General features: G+C 38.2%; 1 protein-coding gene across 3 annotated transcripts; it reads right to left on the reverse strand.

Moving 5' to 3' along the window:
* Positions 1 to 625: 625 nt before the first annotated feature.
* LOC140560537 (cell surface glycoprotein CD200 receptor 1-B-like) lies at positions 626 to 11,449 on the reverse strand. Of its 3 annotated transcripts, XM_072685009.1 has the most exons (8): positions 11,028 to 11,449; positions 8,046 to 8,111; positions 6,721 to 7,029; positions 5,586 to 5,861; positions 3,898 to 4,012; positions 1,802 to 1,868; positions 1,592 to 1,687; positions 626 to 1,416 (listed from the first exon to the last, which is right to left on the reverse strand). In XM_072685009.1, exons 1-7 carry the CDS (start codon positions 11,095 to 11,097, stop codon positions 1,595 to 1,597), a joined length of 996 nt encoding a protein of 331 aa, XP_072541110.1. In that variant the 5' UTR covers positions 11,098 to 11,449; the 3' UTR covers positions 626 to 1,416; positions 1,592 to 1,594. The 3 variants fall into 3 exon arrangements, with proteins under 3 accessions (XP_072541110.1, XP_072541109.1, XP_072541112.1); XM_072685008.1 differs by having other exon boundaries at positions 626 to 1,687; XM_072685011.1 differs by lacking the exon at positions 8,046 to 8,111 and having other exon boundaries at positions 626 to 1,687.
* Between the last annotated feature and the right edge of the window lie 5,451 nt (positions 11,450 to 16,900).

The following is a 16,900-nucleotide window of genomic DNA, read 5'->3' on the forward strand; positions in this document are numbered from 1 at the left end:
CATATATACACACACACGCATGTATATGGTTGGTGTGGCGCAACAGATAACACCACTGCGCTACACCAATAAGACTTCTAACACTACATTAGCCCAACTCTGTAATATGCATAACCTTTTAAGTCACACTGGATAAAAGAGCATCAGCTAAATGTCGTAAGTGTAAATGTAAATATAGATATGTAAGGCATTTAATCCAATTAGTGACTTAATTCAACTCAGTATTTGTTACAAGGCAAGGCAAATTTTAGTACCCAATTATGTATGTAGTACTATTTCTACTGTGTACACATTTATGTATACAATTATGTATGAGCTGCTTGGGAGCAATGAGAAATCAAAGGGGAGGGTGAGAAGTGCCTGTTGTATAACCTAAAGACGTCCGAACATGAAGGTGAAATACAGTCTTTATCTGCTTTATATATATATATATATATATATATACATTTTATGTATACATTTAATGTGATCTACTTTACAAATAATTTAGCTTTTTTTAACGCAGCGCAGCCGGTGTGACGGGCTTTATGTTACATTCCAACCGTGTTTTTGAAGGGGAAACTATGCATATGCAGGAACCTTTCTTATTGAATCCAGTGGTAAAATAAAAAAAACAAGACCACAATTAAATTAGTAAACAATGAACACTATATTACATACAGTAAGAGATCTGTGCAAGATATGATGCAATACATTTGACACATTTCATAATGTAGCATTTTTTTTAAATATACAGCAGGGTAGATTACAGTACAGAGTACAGTGATAGTCTGCTCCATACGAAGTCTCTATGAACTCAGGGGGCAATTGGGATACATATAACCACTGTAAAACTGAGTGAAGTGAGAGTCCCACACTCTGCTTCACATGGATCTTTGAGCAGTGCTATAGAAGAGCCATGTTAGGTTCCATGAAGAAATAACCCAAGTTTGTAATAGATATGTGTGAGAGTAAAGAACTTTGGAAGATCTAAAGAATTTGTACTTGATAAAGGTAAAGGTTCTTTTGGAACCAATAGTGGTTCTGCTATGGCATCGCTTCATCATTTGCTTGGTGAAAATAGGTGCACTGTACATGAGGCAGTTCTCCGTCCACTCCAGAACCAGAAGAGCAGAAATCAGCTGGAGATCTGCTGAAGCTACTCCACTTCAGGCTTGTCTTATTACCACTGTGTTCTGTAAAGCTTTGTGGTTCATTCAGCTTTGTGGTCTGGGCGTCGTTGTAGTAGCACTCCTCACTTCAGTTGAGCTCAATCCAGCCCTCACGTAGATTCTTCATAACGTACAGTCAGGGTAAATTCGTCTTTTTCCACTCCGTCTCTTGAATTGGCTCACTTTGGTTTGGGTTTCTCTTATCAGCATCGGTTTGTTGGAGGAAGCTCTTTTGAAGGGGTTTCATTAGCCTTTGTTTCCAGCCCTGTTAGTGCATACGCACACAAACACAGAGTAGGTGTGCAACAATGAGTGTTGCATGTGTAATGTGCAAACCCCCCTCCACTCCACTCTGTACAGTCATCAACCATAATCTGCAGTTTCATAAAAGTGTCTGAGTTCAGGTTTTTGAGGGTGTGCGTGTATGTGTGTATATGTACGTTTCAGGCGTTGAAGAGTTCTGCAGAAGAGTTGTAGATGGAGTTCACTCTCTGCACGTAGCTGGCGTAGGGTTCCACTTCTTCCGGATCGCGAGGCTGAACCAAAAGATTCATCACCAACAGTTTGTTACACCACATACAAATCTTCCACATGAACACAATTCCTTAAAATCAGTCACAGTAGAAGAAATAACCAGTGCTGTGCTTTACCTGAGGTGTTTTTTCCTCTTTTGCGGGTGCTGGGATTTGGGATGTGCAGCAAATCTCTCTGAAAACACTGCAAATCAATAGATAAAATAACACAATTATTGTATGCAGAGTTGTCTGAGACCAAAAATTCACCTCTGTAACCTGATCATTGTGCTTGTAGTACATTTAGGGTAGATTTCCTGCAGTAAGACCAAGTGCAAAGCCAGTAGACCAAAGTCTAAGTCTTCAGTCTTTAAAAATCTTAAGGTGCTACAAAGAGCAAAGCCTGAATGAATTATTTTTTATTCCATATAGAAACACTTTTGTAAAAGAGATTGGAGTGGAGTGGAGTAACCTCTTAATATTACAAGGTTTATTACACACTAAGGCGTATTACTCACTAACTACAGGGACTTCTGTGTAAACTGGTGGGGCTATTCTCTGGTAAAAAGTTTGTAAGAATACTTTCGGCCCGCCAGCCGTCCATAGGCTTTGTAAGGGGATCAATTAGTAAAGATCATTCATGTCGCCTTCTATAAATCTTTCTTTACACATATCTTTTCTACAGAAAAAGCTATTCTTTGGCATTACTCATCAACACTCCTTCGTAGCACAGTTATTTTAAGAGTACAGGACCATCTAGGATAATACTCATATTTGTGATGTGGCAAATGAAATAAATCCACTTTAAATGCAAGTTACAATAATTACTACAAATGTCTCAGAGGTTCTTCAGTGTAGGGGAGACCTAGAGCCTAATGTGGGGTTAAAATGAATGTTTTATGTAGTTAAACATGGTCTATATTACACCTAGGTTTCTATAAACCCAATTGAAAAGCTTGTTAAACAAGTAATTTATTGTGCATTGTTCCTTTTTTAACCTTACAATAAGATCAAGCCAAGCGAAGTAAAAATCATAGAACTCAATTTAAATAATATGTAAGTAACTCACAGTAAGAAGTAGGTATTCAGTAGTTCACATTCAGCCTCAATATGGCTGGGTTAGTTAAAATGTAGAGTTAAAATACATTTTAAAAATCCATTGTTTCCCAGGTAAAATACACATAGCCCCAAATAAGCTAAAATTGTCTACTTTTAATAATTTGATGTGATTTAATTATCTTAGAAATGCATTGAATTAATTGTGAGAAAGAGAGAGAGAGAGAGAGATGGAGAGAGATAGAGAGAGAGAGAGAGAGAGAGAGAGAGAGAGAGAGACACAAATAAACTGAAAATACTTTACTTTTAATAATTTCTTATGCCCAGATTCATTAACAAACATACCATAGATAGTATGTAAATGAAATGTCAATGTAAAAGGGAATTTTGCCATGTTGAAATTTTCTTTTCTACTTTGCTCTTAAAATTTAATTCACCATCTGTTCTCTATAAAAATGTATCTTTATATATAAACATAGAGGGAAACTTGTCTGGTTCAAATAACATAGAACTGCGTTTAATAAATTGTGTTTGCAAGAAACTGTTATAAGTAGCCCTTCTTACAATTAACCCCATCGAGGTAGTTTGACACACCTTTAGCTAAAGTATTGCTAAATCCTTTTTTTTTTTTTTTTTTTTTGTAGCACAGCTGTTTAAAGATTTTGCAGAATATTGGTCAAATACTTATTTCCCAAGATCATAAAAACTTTTGTAAATTATTTAAAGTGATAGCAAACATAAGCTAGCTAACATAAAGTATAACCTCCACATGCACTGTTAAAACTCAGCCTTAAAACTGAGCCTTCCATGGTAAATAATGACAAATATCCATATCACCATATTTAAAGTTGTTATACACAGATGTTACAAAAACAAAAAATATAGATTTTTATTACATTGATATTTGCTTTTCTTTGAGATCCAAAATAAAATGTATCTTTTCACTTATCATATTTATTATATATGATTAAGTATGATTATACATTATTTAACATTATTTATACATTATTTAACATTAACACAATATATGCAACATGTCTTTCATTATGCAACATGTCTTTCAGCGATTGTGTCAGAAGTTCTACATCCTACATTATTGTACAGTGTATAAAAAAACACACTATAAAGTAATCCAATGACTAAACCAAAAATTTAGGAGAACACTGAAAACATCCTACCTTAACTGCTTGATTTTTCCTCGCATGATGTAGAGCCCAGTCAGGAGAGTCACGATGGAGCATGTCGCACAGACACCCAGAAGAATAAAAAGCAATCTAACAGAGTAGCTTGAGTCTACAGATATAACAGAAAGTAAAATATTAATAATTAACAATCCCTCTGCAACTTTCTTGTAGTAACTCTTTTTGTAGACTCTTTTCTAGATACTCTAAAATAAACCCAGATCAATTAAATACACCCAGTCAATTAAATAAACCCAGATCAATTAAATAAACCCAGTCAATTAAATAAACCCAGGTCAATTGCTTGTTACCACATAAAGTCCTTTAGGTTGAAAGGATGAGCTATTTTTTACAGTGTGCCTAAACCTTAGCATAAACATTATTCTTAGACAAAAACTAACCTTAAAAATGTATCCTAACCATAACCTTAACCCCAAGCCAAAATAAAAACTAACTCTAACAAAATCCTACAATTCCTAAATCTTAAAAAAAAGCCTAAAACTAAGCCTAACCACAACCTTAACTTCAAGCCAAAATGAAAAATAATCTTATATTTACCTTCAACTAAGATTATCAAACTAATGATAATCCTAATATTTTGCCTAAACTTAAACCAAAACAAAAAAAAACTGATCCTAAACCTAACCTTAGCTTCAACCCAAAACAAAAACTAAACCTGGCCCTAACCTTAGATCCAACCCAAAACTAAAACTAAACCTAGCCCTAACCTTAGATTCAACCTAAAACTAAACCTAAACCTAGCCCTAACCTTAAATTCAACCAAAAAAAACTTAAACCAAGCCCTAACCTTAGATCCAACCCAAAACTAAAACTAAACCTAGTCCTAACCTTAGATTCAACCTAAAACAAAACCTAAACCTAGCCCTAACCTTAGATCCAACCCAAAACTAAAACTAAACCTAGCTCTAACCTTATATTCAACCTAAAACTAAACCTAAACCTAGCCCTAACCTTAGATTCAACCTAAAACTAAACCTAAACCTAGCCCTAACCTTAGATTCAACCAAAATAAAAATTAAACCTAGCCCTAACCTTAGATTCAACCAAAACTAAACCTAAACCTAGCCCTAACCTTAGATTCAACCAAAATAAAAATTAAACCTAGCCCTAACCTTAGATTCAACCAAAACTAAAACTAAACCTAGCCCTAACCTTAGATTCAACCCAAAACAAAAACTAATCATAAACCTAAACTTTACACGGTTGAAAATGTTGTGTCACCAGATATAGATTAACAGACAATTAATCTTGTTAATCTTGGACAATTAAAAATATATTTATTTAAAAAAAATGAAACTCTGCCGCTGTGCCTGTAAATGTTACTGTCGGTTCTGTTAACTTATTATTGGAAGCTTGGTTCATACAAAATTGTATTGAAGGGAGTTTACTAACATTTAAGTTAACACACCACTTCAACTCTCAGCTGGCCCTGTAGTCCGGATGTCTGATCTAATTATGATTATTGATTTAATATTTTATGATTTAGTATCAAGTGGTTGCTCACAAATGAAATATGCTTCATAAAAGCAACTACCTGACATATTTGAATCATGTAGTTTTAAAGCAGATTTGGTGACTGAATGCTGAAAGAAGATGTTATTCTGGTATTTGCTTCCTCAACATGTCGCCAGTTCTTGTCATGTCAGAGAATCTGAAGTGCCTACCCTTATACTTGAAGGTGTTGAATGGAATCTCTTTCCATTTGTGGGGGCTGGCGGAGACCACGCAGGTCAGGTTATTGCGAGATGCATTTTGAGGCAGCTGTAAGTGGCTGGTCACTGTGAAAAGTCCACTGGCATCTTTTGATGAGTTTGTCTTGGGTTCGGAGGGGTTCCACTGTGTTTTCCAGTAAATGGAAGCTGCTGGTTTGCTCTGAGCTTCACAGACGGCAAAGGTGTGACCACCTTTATCTTCCAGCCAGGCAGTCAAGCTCGGCCGGGCTAATTTCAGGAAGAGAGATTTTAACAAGATGAATAAGATTCTTCAGGCCCATTTTAAAACCCAGGTTAAACATTGTGCTCTGGCAGTCGTATACATGTCAACTGAAACTGGAGCCTCCAGGATGGACTAAAGAAATCAAGAGTATCAATCAAGCGATCTCAGCTACACTTTGCAAAATAGTGGAAATGAGAGGGGTGGGAGTACTCACAACTTTAGAACTTGGGTGTAAACTGGGTTTAGCTGCTTAATGCAGAAAGGCTTATTACACACAAGGTGTATTACCCAATAACTACAGGGCCTACAGTCTCTGGTTGGTGTGGCACAACAGATAACACCACTACCTGCCAGTGAGCTACCACACTATTAGGGAGACTGGGGTTTGATTCCCGGTGTGGGTGACTATGCTGCGCTACACCAATAAAAGCCTTTGGGCAAGACTCTTAACACTACATTGGCCCACCTGTCTAATACGAGTCACTCTGGATAAGAGTGTCAGCTAAATGCCATGAATGTAAATATAATGTAAATGGTAATAGATGTTTGTAATAACACTTTTGGCCTGCTGGTGACCCATAGGCTGTTTAAGAGGTTAGGCTCCATGTGCATACTATGTAGGAATCACATTTCTCAGAGAGTGACTGCAACTGAAGTTTGAGTTGAGTGAGATTTAAACTCTAAACTGGCGGCGCACTGTTCTACTGTGCAGCAACACCTGCTCTAATATGAACTTCATTTAAAAAAATAAATAAATAAATAAAAGCTTTCAGTGATGTCTCAACAAGTTTGGAGCATTTTGCAAGTCTTGTGGAGTGATACGGCTAAAATAGAACACAGTGCGAACTGTGACAGTGTGCTTACCCCACGCAGACACATGAATTGTTTCCACGTAGCCCCCTGCTCGGTAAGACACATCACAGGTGTAGTTTCCTTCATCTTTGATGGAAAAATCAGGGATGATCAGGCTGTAGTCCCCAGCCGTACTTATATACATCTTCTTTTCATCTTCACAGGTGTTGAAGGATGTGTCATTTGCAGCCACACTGATCCAACAGTTTTTATGTGAGTTGATTTTCCAGATTACATAAATCATTTCACTCCATGCTATCTTTACATTGGTGCAGAGTAAAGTGACCGTTGTGCCCACTTCTATACTCTCATTCCTGGAACCTGTAAAATTCATTTAATATAGTCAAGTCATTTCAGTCTTTCTCAAAATAACTAAAGACAGAAGCAATCCTATATACAAATCAAATGTATTTTATATATATATATATATATATATATATATATATATATATATATATATATATATATAATACATTTGCTTTGTATATGGGATTGCTTTTGTATGTTTTTCTGACTATATCTTTCCATAGTTTTGGCTATGATGATATGAATATATTTTATATAGACATACTTAACCTACATACATGCACATATGTGAATTCTGGCATATATTTAAATAGTTTTAGGACATATACTTTTTAAATATTACATCCAGTCTTATGCAAAAGTTTGGGTACCCCTGGTCAAATCACATGTGTTCTTGATTTTCTGAGTGTTAATAGGTTCACATCCTCTACAGAGACAGACTTCTGCACATTCTAAAGTGTATTTACTGTTTACTGTTTAATTAATCATACGACAAACAACAACAAATCTGGTGTGTGAGAAAGTAATGGCACAGTAAATATGGTAAATGTCCTTCATTTCAGAAAATATGTATTTTATATGCATTTTTGAAAAACAAATGTGTACAGAACTTATTTACAATTAGAAAGTCAACAGTTTGTGTCATTTGGCAGAGGAATACACATACAGACTAACAGAATAACATTCGGACATATTTTGATATCTGTAATTAATGCATTTGTCACTACGTCATTCTGTGTCGTCGCACAATGCCAACTTTAGTAACATACGCCGTCTATTTCTGCACGTCTCCTGACATTTACACACTTGGGCTTTTATCTTTCCCTTCCATGTCAGACTGGTCGCATCCCTTGGCACAAGGATATGTGTAAAAGGAAATGTGTCACTTCCCCCATATCATCCCAAGCAGAAACAGCACATTAGAACCTGACCTCAAGTAGGGCCACATACACTTTACTACCCAAACAAGTAAGTGTGGACAGTCCCAGTTCCCCAGGAGCATTACTGTCAGTGTTAGTTCTGTTTATTACCTCCAAGCTTTTCCAAGTTGTGTGGGGCTGTTTTGTTAGAATCCTTGGTCGTTTTGACATCTTCTCCTGAGAGTTAACAGTTCATAGTAACAGGTGTTAGTAAGAGGTTAATACACATGCAGCACTGTTTCACATCTGAGTCAGTTAGATACTGTTATTCAGTTTGTTAACATTAGTCACAGAAAATGAGACTCTTTCGTTAGTGTGTCATTGGGTTTCCGGGTTGCTCTGTTAGTCAGACACTCGCAGTGAGGATGAGAGAAACTGCTTAATCTGAGGAGCAGCTCAAAGCTCAGAAGCTAAACTAGAGCAAATTAAACCGCTAACTATCTGACGAAAGAGCAAACATATAAATAAAGCTCCCCTCAAACTGACAGTTATAGCAATCAAAATGTCAACTCGTTCCACTGCAGCCGGGTTTGAGGTCATGGTTTGCTTCCTCATGCTCATGTTTTCAGTTTCACGCTCAAGGTGGTCTCAGAAAAAAAAGCAAACAAACAAAAGAAACCTCAGTTAGTTTCCCCCCGAGAATCCCCCCGAGGAAGGAAGACAGCTGTGTCACACACACACACACATATACATACACACGTGCACTAACACGTCTATGTACACAGACATGAGGAAACTGCTTGTGCCAAAACCATAATCATGGCATCCCTCCTCCTCGCAGCACCTTACCCACTGAGTTTCATGGCAAACTTTCCTTCCACTGTGGGTGAAAGTATGCCGACAGGTGTCCCTCTTTTACACCACAAGCCTAAATCATTTCTCTTCAGTTCAGCCACACGGCTAATCCAGGCAGAGTGATATCACTCAGCACTTTCAGATAACCCTAACAGGAGGGTTGAGAAGTAGTGCGGATGCTGGCGTCACCGTCACAGCTGCTCTGTGAACATGGTCTCAGGAAAAAGAGCAGTGCTTAAATATCATGCGTAAAGATCTGAGAGTGGATCGAGACAGCAGTTTGCTTCATAAGTAAACTAACATGTACTGTATGTCCAAATGTTTGTGGACACCCCTTCCAATGAATGCATTCAGCTACTTTAAGTTGCACATATTGCTGACACAGATCTGTCACTTTAGTCACAGAACTAAAGTACTGCCTATGCCTAATGTCAGGTGTGGTCCAGAGGGGTATAAAGCCCCTCAGGCATTGAGCTGTGGAGCAGGGGAACTACTGTGTTCTCTGGAATGATGGTTGGGATGATACTTTGGATACTTTGATACTGGAATGATACTTTTGGGATGAGCTGGGGAGTTGGGAATGTGGTGGAGTGGTGATCATCCAACATCCAGACCTCACTAACAACTAAAATCCTCACAGCAATGTTTCTCCAAAATCTAGTAGAAAGCCTTCCTCCCTGGACAGTAGAGACGGTTAATCCAACAAAAGCAGGATAAACTTATTTTAATAGCCTTGAATTCAGGAGGAGCAAACGATGAAAGAGCAGGTGTCCCAATACTTTTGTCCATATAGTGGATATAATGTAGTGGATGTAAAATAGGAATAAGACCATTTGTCACAATAGCATCAAAACTTAAAGAAGCTTTTAGTCCTACTCCGTACCTCAATGACCTCGATTAAGGTTCCTCAATGGTTCTTAATTAGAACAAACAGGTTCTAGTGGGAGATCTTACCTCATTTAGACATAAGGTAAAGGTCTATGGCCATTAAAGAGTGTTCTAAGAACCATGTAGGAACCTTCACTTTCAAGATTGTGAGATATTTGGTCTGAAAGAATTAAGTAATAAAGAACCACATTATAAGTAAGGTTGTATTTAGGGCTGCACAATACTGGGAAACATACTGACATACATACTGCAATACATATTACATATTTTCTGTGTCATATATTGCAATATTTAAAAAATACAGGAATTTTCACCATATTTTACCAAATGTTAATGATCTCATGACATTAATAATGCCCTTTGTGTATCGAAGATTGGAGTAAAATAATGGATATTAGGCAGGTATAATCTGCCCCTGGTAGATCTCTCGTGGGCAATGAGAACAGTGAGATTTTCCTTTAGTATAAGCAGCAAAATAGTTTACAGAAATGTTATTTGACCTTGCTCAAAACACGGGACGTTCTGCAATGTGACTGTTGTGCTTATGCACATTGCAATAACGATGCTGAGACGATATACTGTACTGCCCTAGTTCTACGCCTAATAAATATTCATTATTAAATATTAGAACTATTCTTCTAACCAAGAACAGTTTAGGAATCTATATTTATTGGAGTGTCAGATGTTAGGTCTGGTAAGGCTTAAGGTAAGGTAAGGGTTCTACATCCATTAAAGTGTTTCTTATTAATGTAAGGGCCAAACCAGGGACCGTTTGAAACCTTTATTGTGAAGACTGTGAAACATGTGAGACATTAGGTCAGATTGGATTAAAGAACACTGATTAAATGACTGTTTCTGCGAATAACTAGGGCTGTTAAACTGGATTTAATTTTATTGAGAACAATAAATCTTTGCATTTATATTGTGTGTACTGATTCTGCTTTGGCTGCACCTATCTAGCTGAAGGATGAGGTTATATTTTTGCCATATCAACATGTATTTATATGTATGTATATTTTATTTCAAATACTTTAAGGCCATCTTATTGGTCCAATCATAATGGAATGTTGTCACACATTTTAAAATGGAAAAAAGTCAATAATAAGAAATAATAAGAAAAGTTGGAAATTGGAAATATGTATTGTATGTATATCATTGCTGTTATGTGAAAACCTTTATAGGAGATGAAAAAAATCTTCTTAACTTTCAATGGAAAAAACAATATGTAAATGAACTAATTTTGGAGCATTTCTGTTGATCATCATGACATTTTGATATAATGTAAAAAACATCTGTCAGATTATGTCAAAAAGTAAAAATAAACTTGTAAAGATACAAGATAGCGACAATTCTGAGTGTAGTGAATAACAGAGAAGTAAAATTAGAGAATGAATAATAAGATGGACCAACCTGATGCAAGATGTATCGTAAAACAGACAGCCAGGATAAACACGGCTCTCAACATTTGCTTATTCTCCATGGCTCCAATGCTTAAAACTCAATGGTAGAAATCCTCTTCTCCTCTTCTTCGCCTTTCTGTTCTTCTCTGTTTCCCCGTTCTCAGCTCCTCGCCGTCAGTGTTTCATGTGTGGTCTGTTTCCCTCCACTAAACCCGGCATGCTTCAGAAGTTCTTGCTGTGATGGGGCTCGGCTCAGTCAGAAGAGTCGATGCCACGCAGGTCTTTCACCCGGGTTCTTGGTTCCTGTTCTTCAGTAAATCTCAGCAGTTTCTGAACACTGAAGACTAACTTCTTTTAAACCTCGTGGAGCTGCTGAGTTTCTCAGCCCTTTCTTAACACTGTCACCCACTCTCCGAGACACCCCTTCATTATCTTGCATTTCTCATACAGCTCCTGCATATGACAGTGTCAACTTCCTGCACCTTTAACCACCACAGTCACATGAGCATTTTCCAAAGAGCAGTGCTCCACTATCTCCCTCCCTTTTGGTATTTAGCATGAGAGACTATTGGCATGATTATGTATACTAGCTTACCATTCAATATACAAATTCTTTATCATTAATAATCCTATCAACAGTGTTGTCTATATGTTAGGACTGACTTTCTCGAGGTGTCAGAAGGACAGTTGTGAATCACACAGAGTAAAGTTAATAAACTTTGTACTCTATGATTACACCCTTAATACGGTACATGCCAACTGAATAATAAATAAAGTTCTTCAGATGGTTCTTTAAAAGGTCTTTTGCTTTCAGCTCAGTGCTCAGATCAGATGTGAAACCTTACATATCAAGATTTTCTGCAGCCAGGTTTCACTGTTTTGTGTGTAGGCAGAAGATGCAGTCATTGCAGCGTGCATGCAAGGAGTGAAGTTAGGGATAAGCGGTTCTGTGGCAAAAGGACCCATATTTGTGCTCTCTGTTTCACTCTTTTTTCAGTTAAGTTATGAATTGGCAGCTAAACCTAATTGTCATGTTTGAAATGATGTAATATTCACTTTCCAATTTCACTATGAAGTGATTGACACTTTTAATTAATTAATACACAAATTTTAATTTAGTTATTAGCATTTTATTTTATTTTCTGCACACTGGCCCTTCTCAAAAATAAATCTAAGCTATTATAACATCAACTATAGCTTTAGCCTTATTTACAACTAGAGCGTAGGAAAGGGGACTACTGGAGCAGACCTTCTTTTTAGACATATGGTATATCTAGTATGATTTAGACATGATAAAAGATCTGTTCTTTTGTAATGATGGAAATCAGATGTGTGTTTGTAATTAAGCTTCTTTTCCACAACAGCAGAACCTTCCACATCATGTAAAATGTCTGTAGTAACCAAAGACTCGCCCTAGAACCATATACCATATACTAAATACTGTAAGAACCACAGTACTTAGGAAGCTCTACAATCAATTGGACTGTTTTTAGGATCTGTATTAGGATCACGTCATGTAGAGCAGTGGTTCTCAAACTAGTGCTTAAAAAACTTTAGACCTGATTTCTTCTCTTACCCAGCTCACAGTACATGAGGATGGAAGAAGAATGTCCCTTCTTGGGGTCCTCGAGAGTAAAATTGAGCAACAAAATATCTCTCTGTGCAGCAGCAGAGAAGCCCCCAGACACAGCAGCTTAAGTTTTGCACCTCTGAGGATACTATATGGACAAAAGTATTGGGACACCTACACAGTACATCTACAGGAGCTTTTATGGCATCTCATTCTAAACCTACTGGCATTAATATGAAGTTGGTCCTCCTTTACAACTCTAACAGCAGCAGGTCTGGAGCTCTGCAGGTATTGAATCAGCAGAGCGTTGGAGCATTGGCTTTTCTGCACTATGCTCTGAGCTCAGCACTCTGCTCTGACCCCGCTCTGTAACTTTATGTGGTCTGACAGACACTCGGTGGCTCACTGAGCTGCTCTCTGTGGTTCCTCCTAAATGCTTCCACTGTTCAATAACAATAATACCACAGCTGATGGAGGAAGATCTAGGAGGGAGGATATTTCACCAGCTGACTTCCTTGTGTTGTTGCAGCGGTGTTTCCTATTACATACAGAACCATGCTGGAGTTGATTTTATGCATGTGGAAAAGGGACTGAATGAAACACCAGAATTCAGTGGTTAGAAGGGGTTTTAGTACTTATGTCCATATAGTGTAGCTCAAAGCAGAAGCTGCCTGAAATCCAGCCCAAAGTTCCCTAAGTTCTCCCCACTCTATCACAGTCTCCTCCTGCTTTATCATATCCTGATGGCATATGATCCAAAATTAGAGTGCAAATATGTAGTATGCGTGAAACACCTATCTGAATAGAACACAGACATTTGGATAATTTGGGGGAGTGACAATGACTAGAAAAAGGGGTCATCAGTATCAGAAATAAAATAGGTCGAATGAAGTAAATATAATCAGTCTAACTGATACAAGTAGAGATCTGTTGATGAAGTTCTGAAAGATGGTGATGAATTGGCTTTAATTCGCAGACAGGAAGTAACACTTCAAATGTGCATCATGTGGCCACATAGCTTTGCTGGGTATCCAAGCGCTCTTCACTTCAAAGCTATATCAGTGCTCAAATCAGGTGAGAACTGTGGAGCTGGGTTGAATTTCCTTCATGACATTGTTAAGAATCTGACGTCTCTCACTTGAGATGAAGTGTTTGAGAATGTTACAATGTTTCAAACAATGCCCAGCATAGCAATACAGCACTAACACTGATGACTGTGTGTGTGTGTGTGTGTGTGTGTGTGTGTTTGCATGTGGCCTGCTGAAAAGAGATTTACCAATGAATGGGTCGAGACAGCACTCCTTCCTTATTTTTGCTTATGATGAAACTGTTGAAGGAAAATCTCTATGTTGGAATTGAAGTCAAACATAGCCGGCCCATGCTGTAGAGGAAGTAAGAGGTCGTGTGACTTTTGTTAGTGGAGATTTTGAGCTGGAGAACTTACTGATGTTACTTTAGACATTTGCTATGCTGTGAAAAATGTGTCTGTCAGAGCTAGGAAGACAAAACTATTAAAAGCGAACAGCCATACAGCCCTAAAATGCCAAGTGAATATACAAAACATATGAAATACAAGCTCAATTTTCTATCCTTAAGCTAAATTGGCAATAATATTAATGTGCAATTCATGCTAAACACATGTAATAATATGTTAGCCAGGGCTGCTACCTTTTACAGTAATCTTATAGTGAGATTCCAGTGGATGAGGCTGAGGGACTGTTAAACAACATGGCCTGCAAGAACATACACCAGAATCCCTTTCCCTGATTTCAGCTCAGAATTGAACACCATCATTCCGGCAATCGCTCCACTATAAACTTTTCCTGCTCAACCCTCCTGCCTCCACCTGAGAGCGGCTCATCAGCTTCCTCACAAGCAGAATGCAGCAAATGAAGCTGGGAAAATTCTCTTCATGCGCTCTCCACTGCTGTTCGCTCTGTACACAAACAACTGCACCTCCCCAGAACTCACCCCCAGATTTTCTGAAGCAGGCATAACAACCTGGAGCTCAGCAAGCTCAAAGCTGTGGCAATGACAGTGGACTTCAGGAAGAGCCCCCTTGACAAGATTGTGATGGCTGTGGAGTCTTGAAAGCTACAATCACCAGGGACCTGAAGTGGGACATCAGCATCAAGCAGAGGATGTATTTCCTGCACCAGCTGAAGAAGCTCAAACTTCCCCCAGGAGCTGCTGGTTCAGTTCTAGACAGCCGTCATAGAGCCTGTCATCACCACCTCCATCACAATCTGGTGCAGCTCAAACTGCAGCACATCATCAGATCTGCAGAGAAAACCACCAGTGTTCACCTGCCCACCCTGCTCAACCTACACACTTCCAGAACCAGGAAAGACAAAGGCCGACAAAATCATTGCTGACCCATCGGATCTTCTCCCTCAGGCAGGTGCGTCGGTCAGATAAGGGTTTAAACAAACAGACTGCAGAGAAGATTCAATCCTAATGCCTAATGAGAAAATGCACTGTAGCTGACCTGGATATGCTAAATTAACCCTAGGCTTGAGGGACTGCTTGTGTGTGGTACCCTGTGATGGACTGGCCTTGCACCCAATGATTCCAGGTGGGCTCTGGACCCACTGAGAAGCAGATAAGCAGATGGAAAGATGGATGGACAGATGTCTCCCAGTATTTATCTTATTTTCCTGGATTACTACCTGCTACCAGCTTCTACACATTACAATACCCTTGCTTAATGGATATATGCATGTATGCATGTTTACAAGTATACATGTGTGTGTATGAGTGTGTTTGTGTCCAAAAGAGAGAGGTGTGTGTGTGGTAAAACTCAAGATGTCTTAAGTATGAATTTTAAGGTGGGATACTATGCACTGTGAGCTACTGAATAAATTTCTTGCATACTTGCCTACTATGCTGGATTTTGCTGCTGGTTCCTTAAGAGCCTTCAAAAAAGAACCACTTCACAAGATCCTGTGGAGAAGTTTCTGGGTTCATCTTGGTGCTGATCATCTCAGATCATGACAGCATTACATAGAAATAAACGTTATGTTCATTACTCGATTTTGCGCTCCACTGAACCAGATGAGGTGACCTTGAAATCAAGTGACAGTTCTGTAGGCCTTCAAAAGGTTCTTCACACTCACACTATTATTCCTACAGCTGTTACGCACATGCTTCTGGTTCTTCTATAGCATATAGCATAAAGAAGCATTTCAAGCTCCTTTAGTGTTAAGAGTGCAAGTGCGTGAATGCAAGAAAGTGTGAGGCTGTCTAATCTGATAAGTCCGGTGCATATTTTGCAAGCCATATGCTTTGTGTAACCGATTACACAGGATGTGGTTGAAGCTGCCCCCCATACAGTTTTTTTGTGACTATTATCGTTCGGCTGAGACATTCTGTATCTGAAGTGTGGTGAAATGTCACTGACTATACTCACACATATGGAGTTTGTGGTAGACAATGTTTTTGCTGACTTGTGGAAATGCTCCTCAGACCCTTAAAACCACAAGCACAGCATGTTATGAGTCATTACTGCCTGTTTTGATTATAGACAGGTTCATCATATAAAAATCTTAATGTCAGAAATTAAAATAATGTGTAGAACTGTGGTTTTAGGTTCTCTTTGCAATGCCAGTGGAGTAGAACACAAAACGTCAGATGTTTTAGGAATCTAAAGCCAGTCTTATTATTATTATTATTTTATTAGATTTTTGTAGATTTCAAAAGTGTCGTGGGAGTGTGTATAATCATATAATCTCATCTAACATCTGTAACTCTCAATAGTCTTGTGTCGGGGCTTTAGAACAACAGAGCTGGTGCTACCTTCACTAGATGAATACAAAATACAACACACGTGCACGTTTCTTTAAGATGGGACACATACAGTACTTCCCAAAAACACGAGCTGATGCTACCCTTACTTACCAGAGCGCAATGCGCAATTCACTGTTATTATTAGGCCAGAATAGCTGTTGTTAACCTTAGTGCTCTCCACAAGGAAACACATGAAGATGAGCTGGCAGTCATCCTTTGAGGAAGTTAAGCTGCTATTTTGACATTTTATTCCTTGTATGGCTAGACAGGAAATATATAAATATATATGACTGTTCACTGAATAATACATGTTTAGATGTCATTGTTGTTGTTGTTGCTGTTTGTTGTGACCAGAATATTTTATCTACAACTTTATAGGATCAGATGTGGTGAAAACTGGAACATCAGTAACCACAGGCATCTTGCACTGCCTCTACGAATAGTATTCAAGATTTAGAGATATTGGTCTTAGTGGTCTGTGACTTCATTGTGGTCTGCCTTGGTGGTCTCACTCGACATGTCTTTGT

This window comes from Salminus brasiliensis, chromosome 8, assembly GCF_030463535.1.
Source record: "Salminus brasiliensis chromosome 8, fSalBra1.hap2, whole genome shotgun sequence".
Lineage (NCBI taxonomy): Eukaryota > Metazoa > Chordata > Actinopteri > Characiformes > Bryconidae > Salminus > Salminus brasiliensis.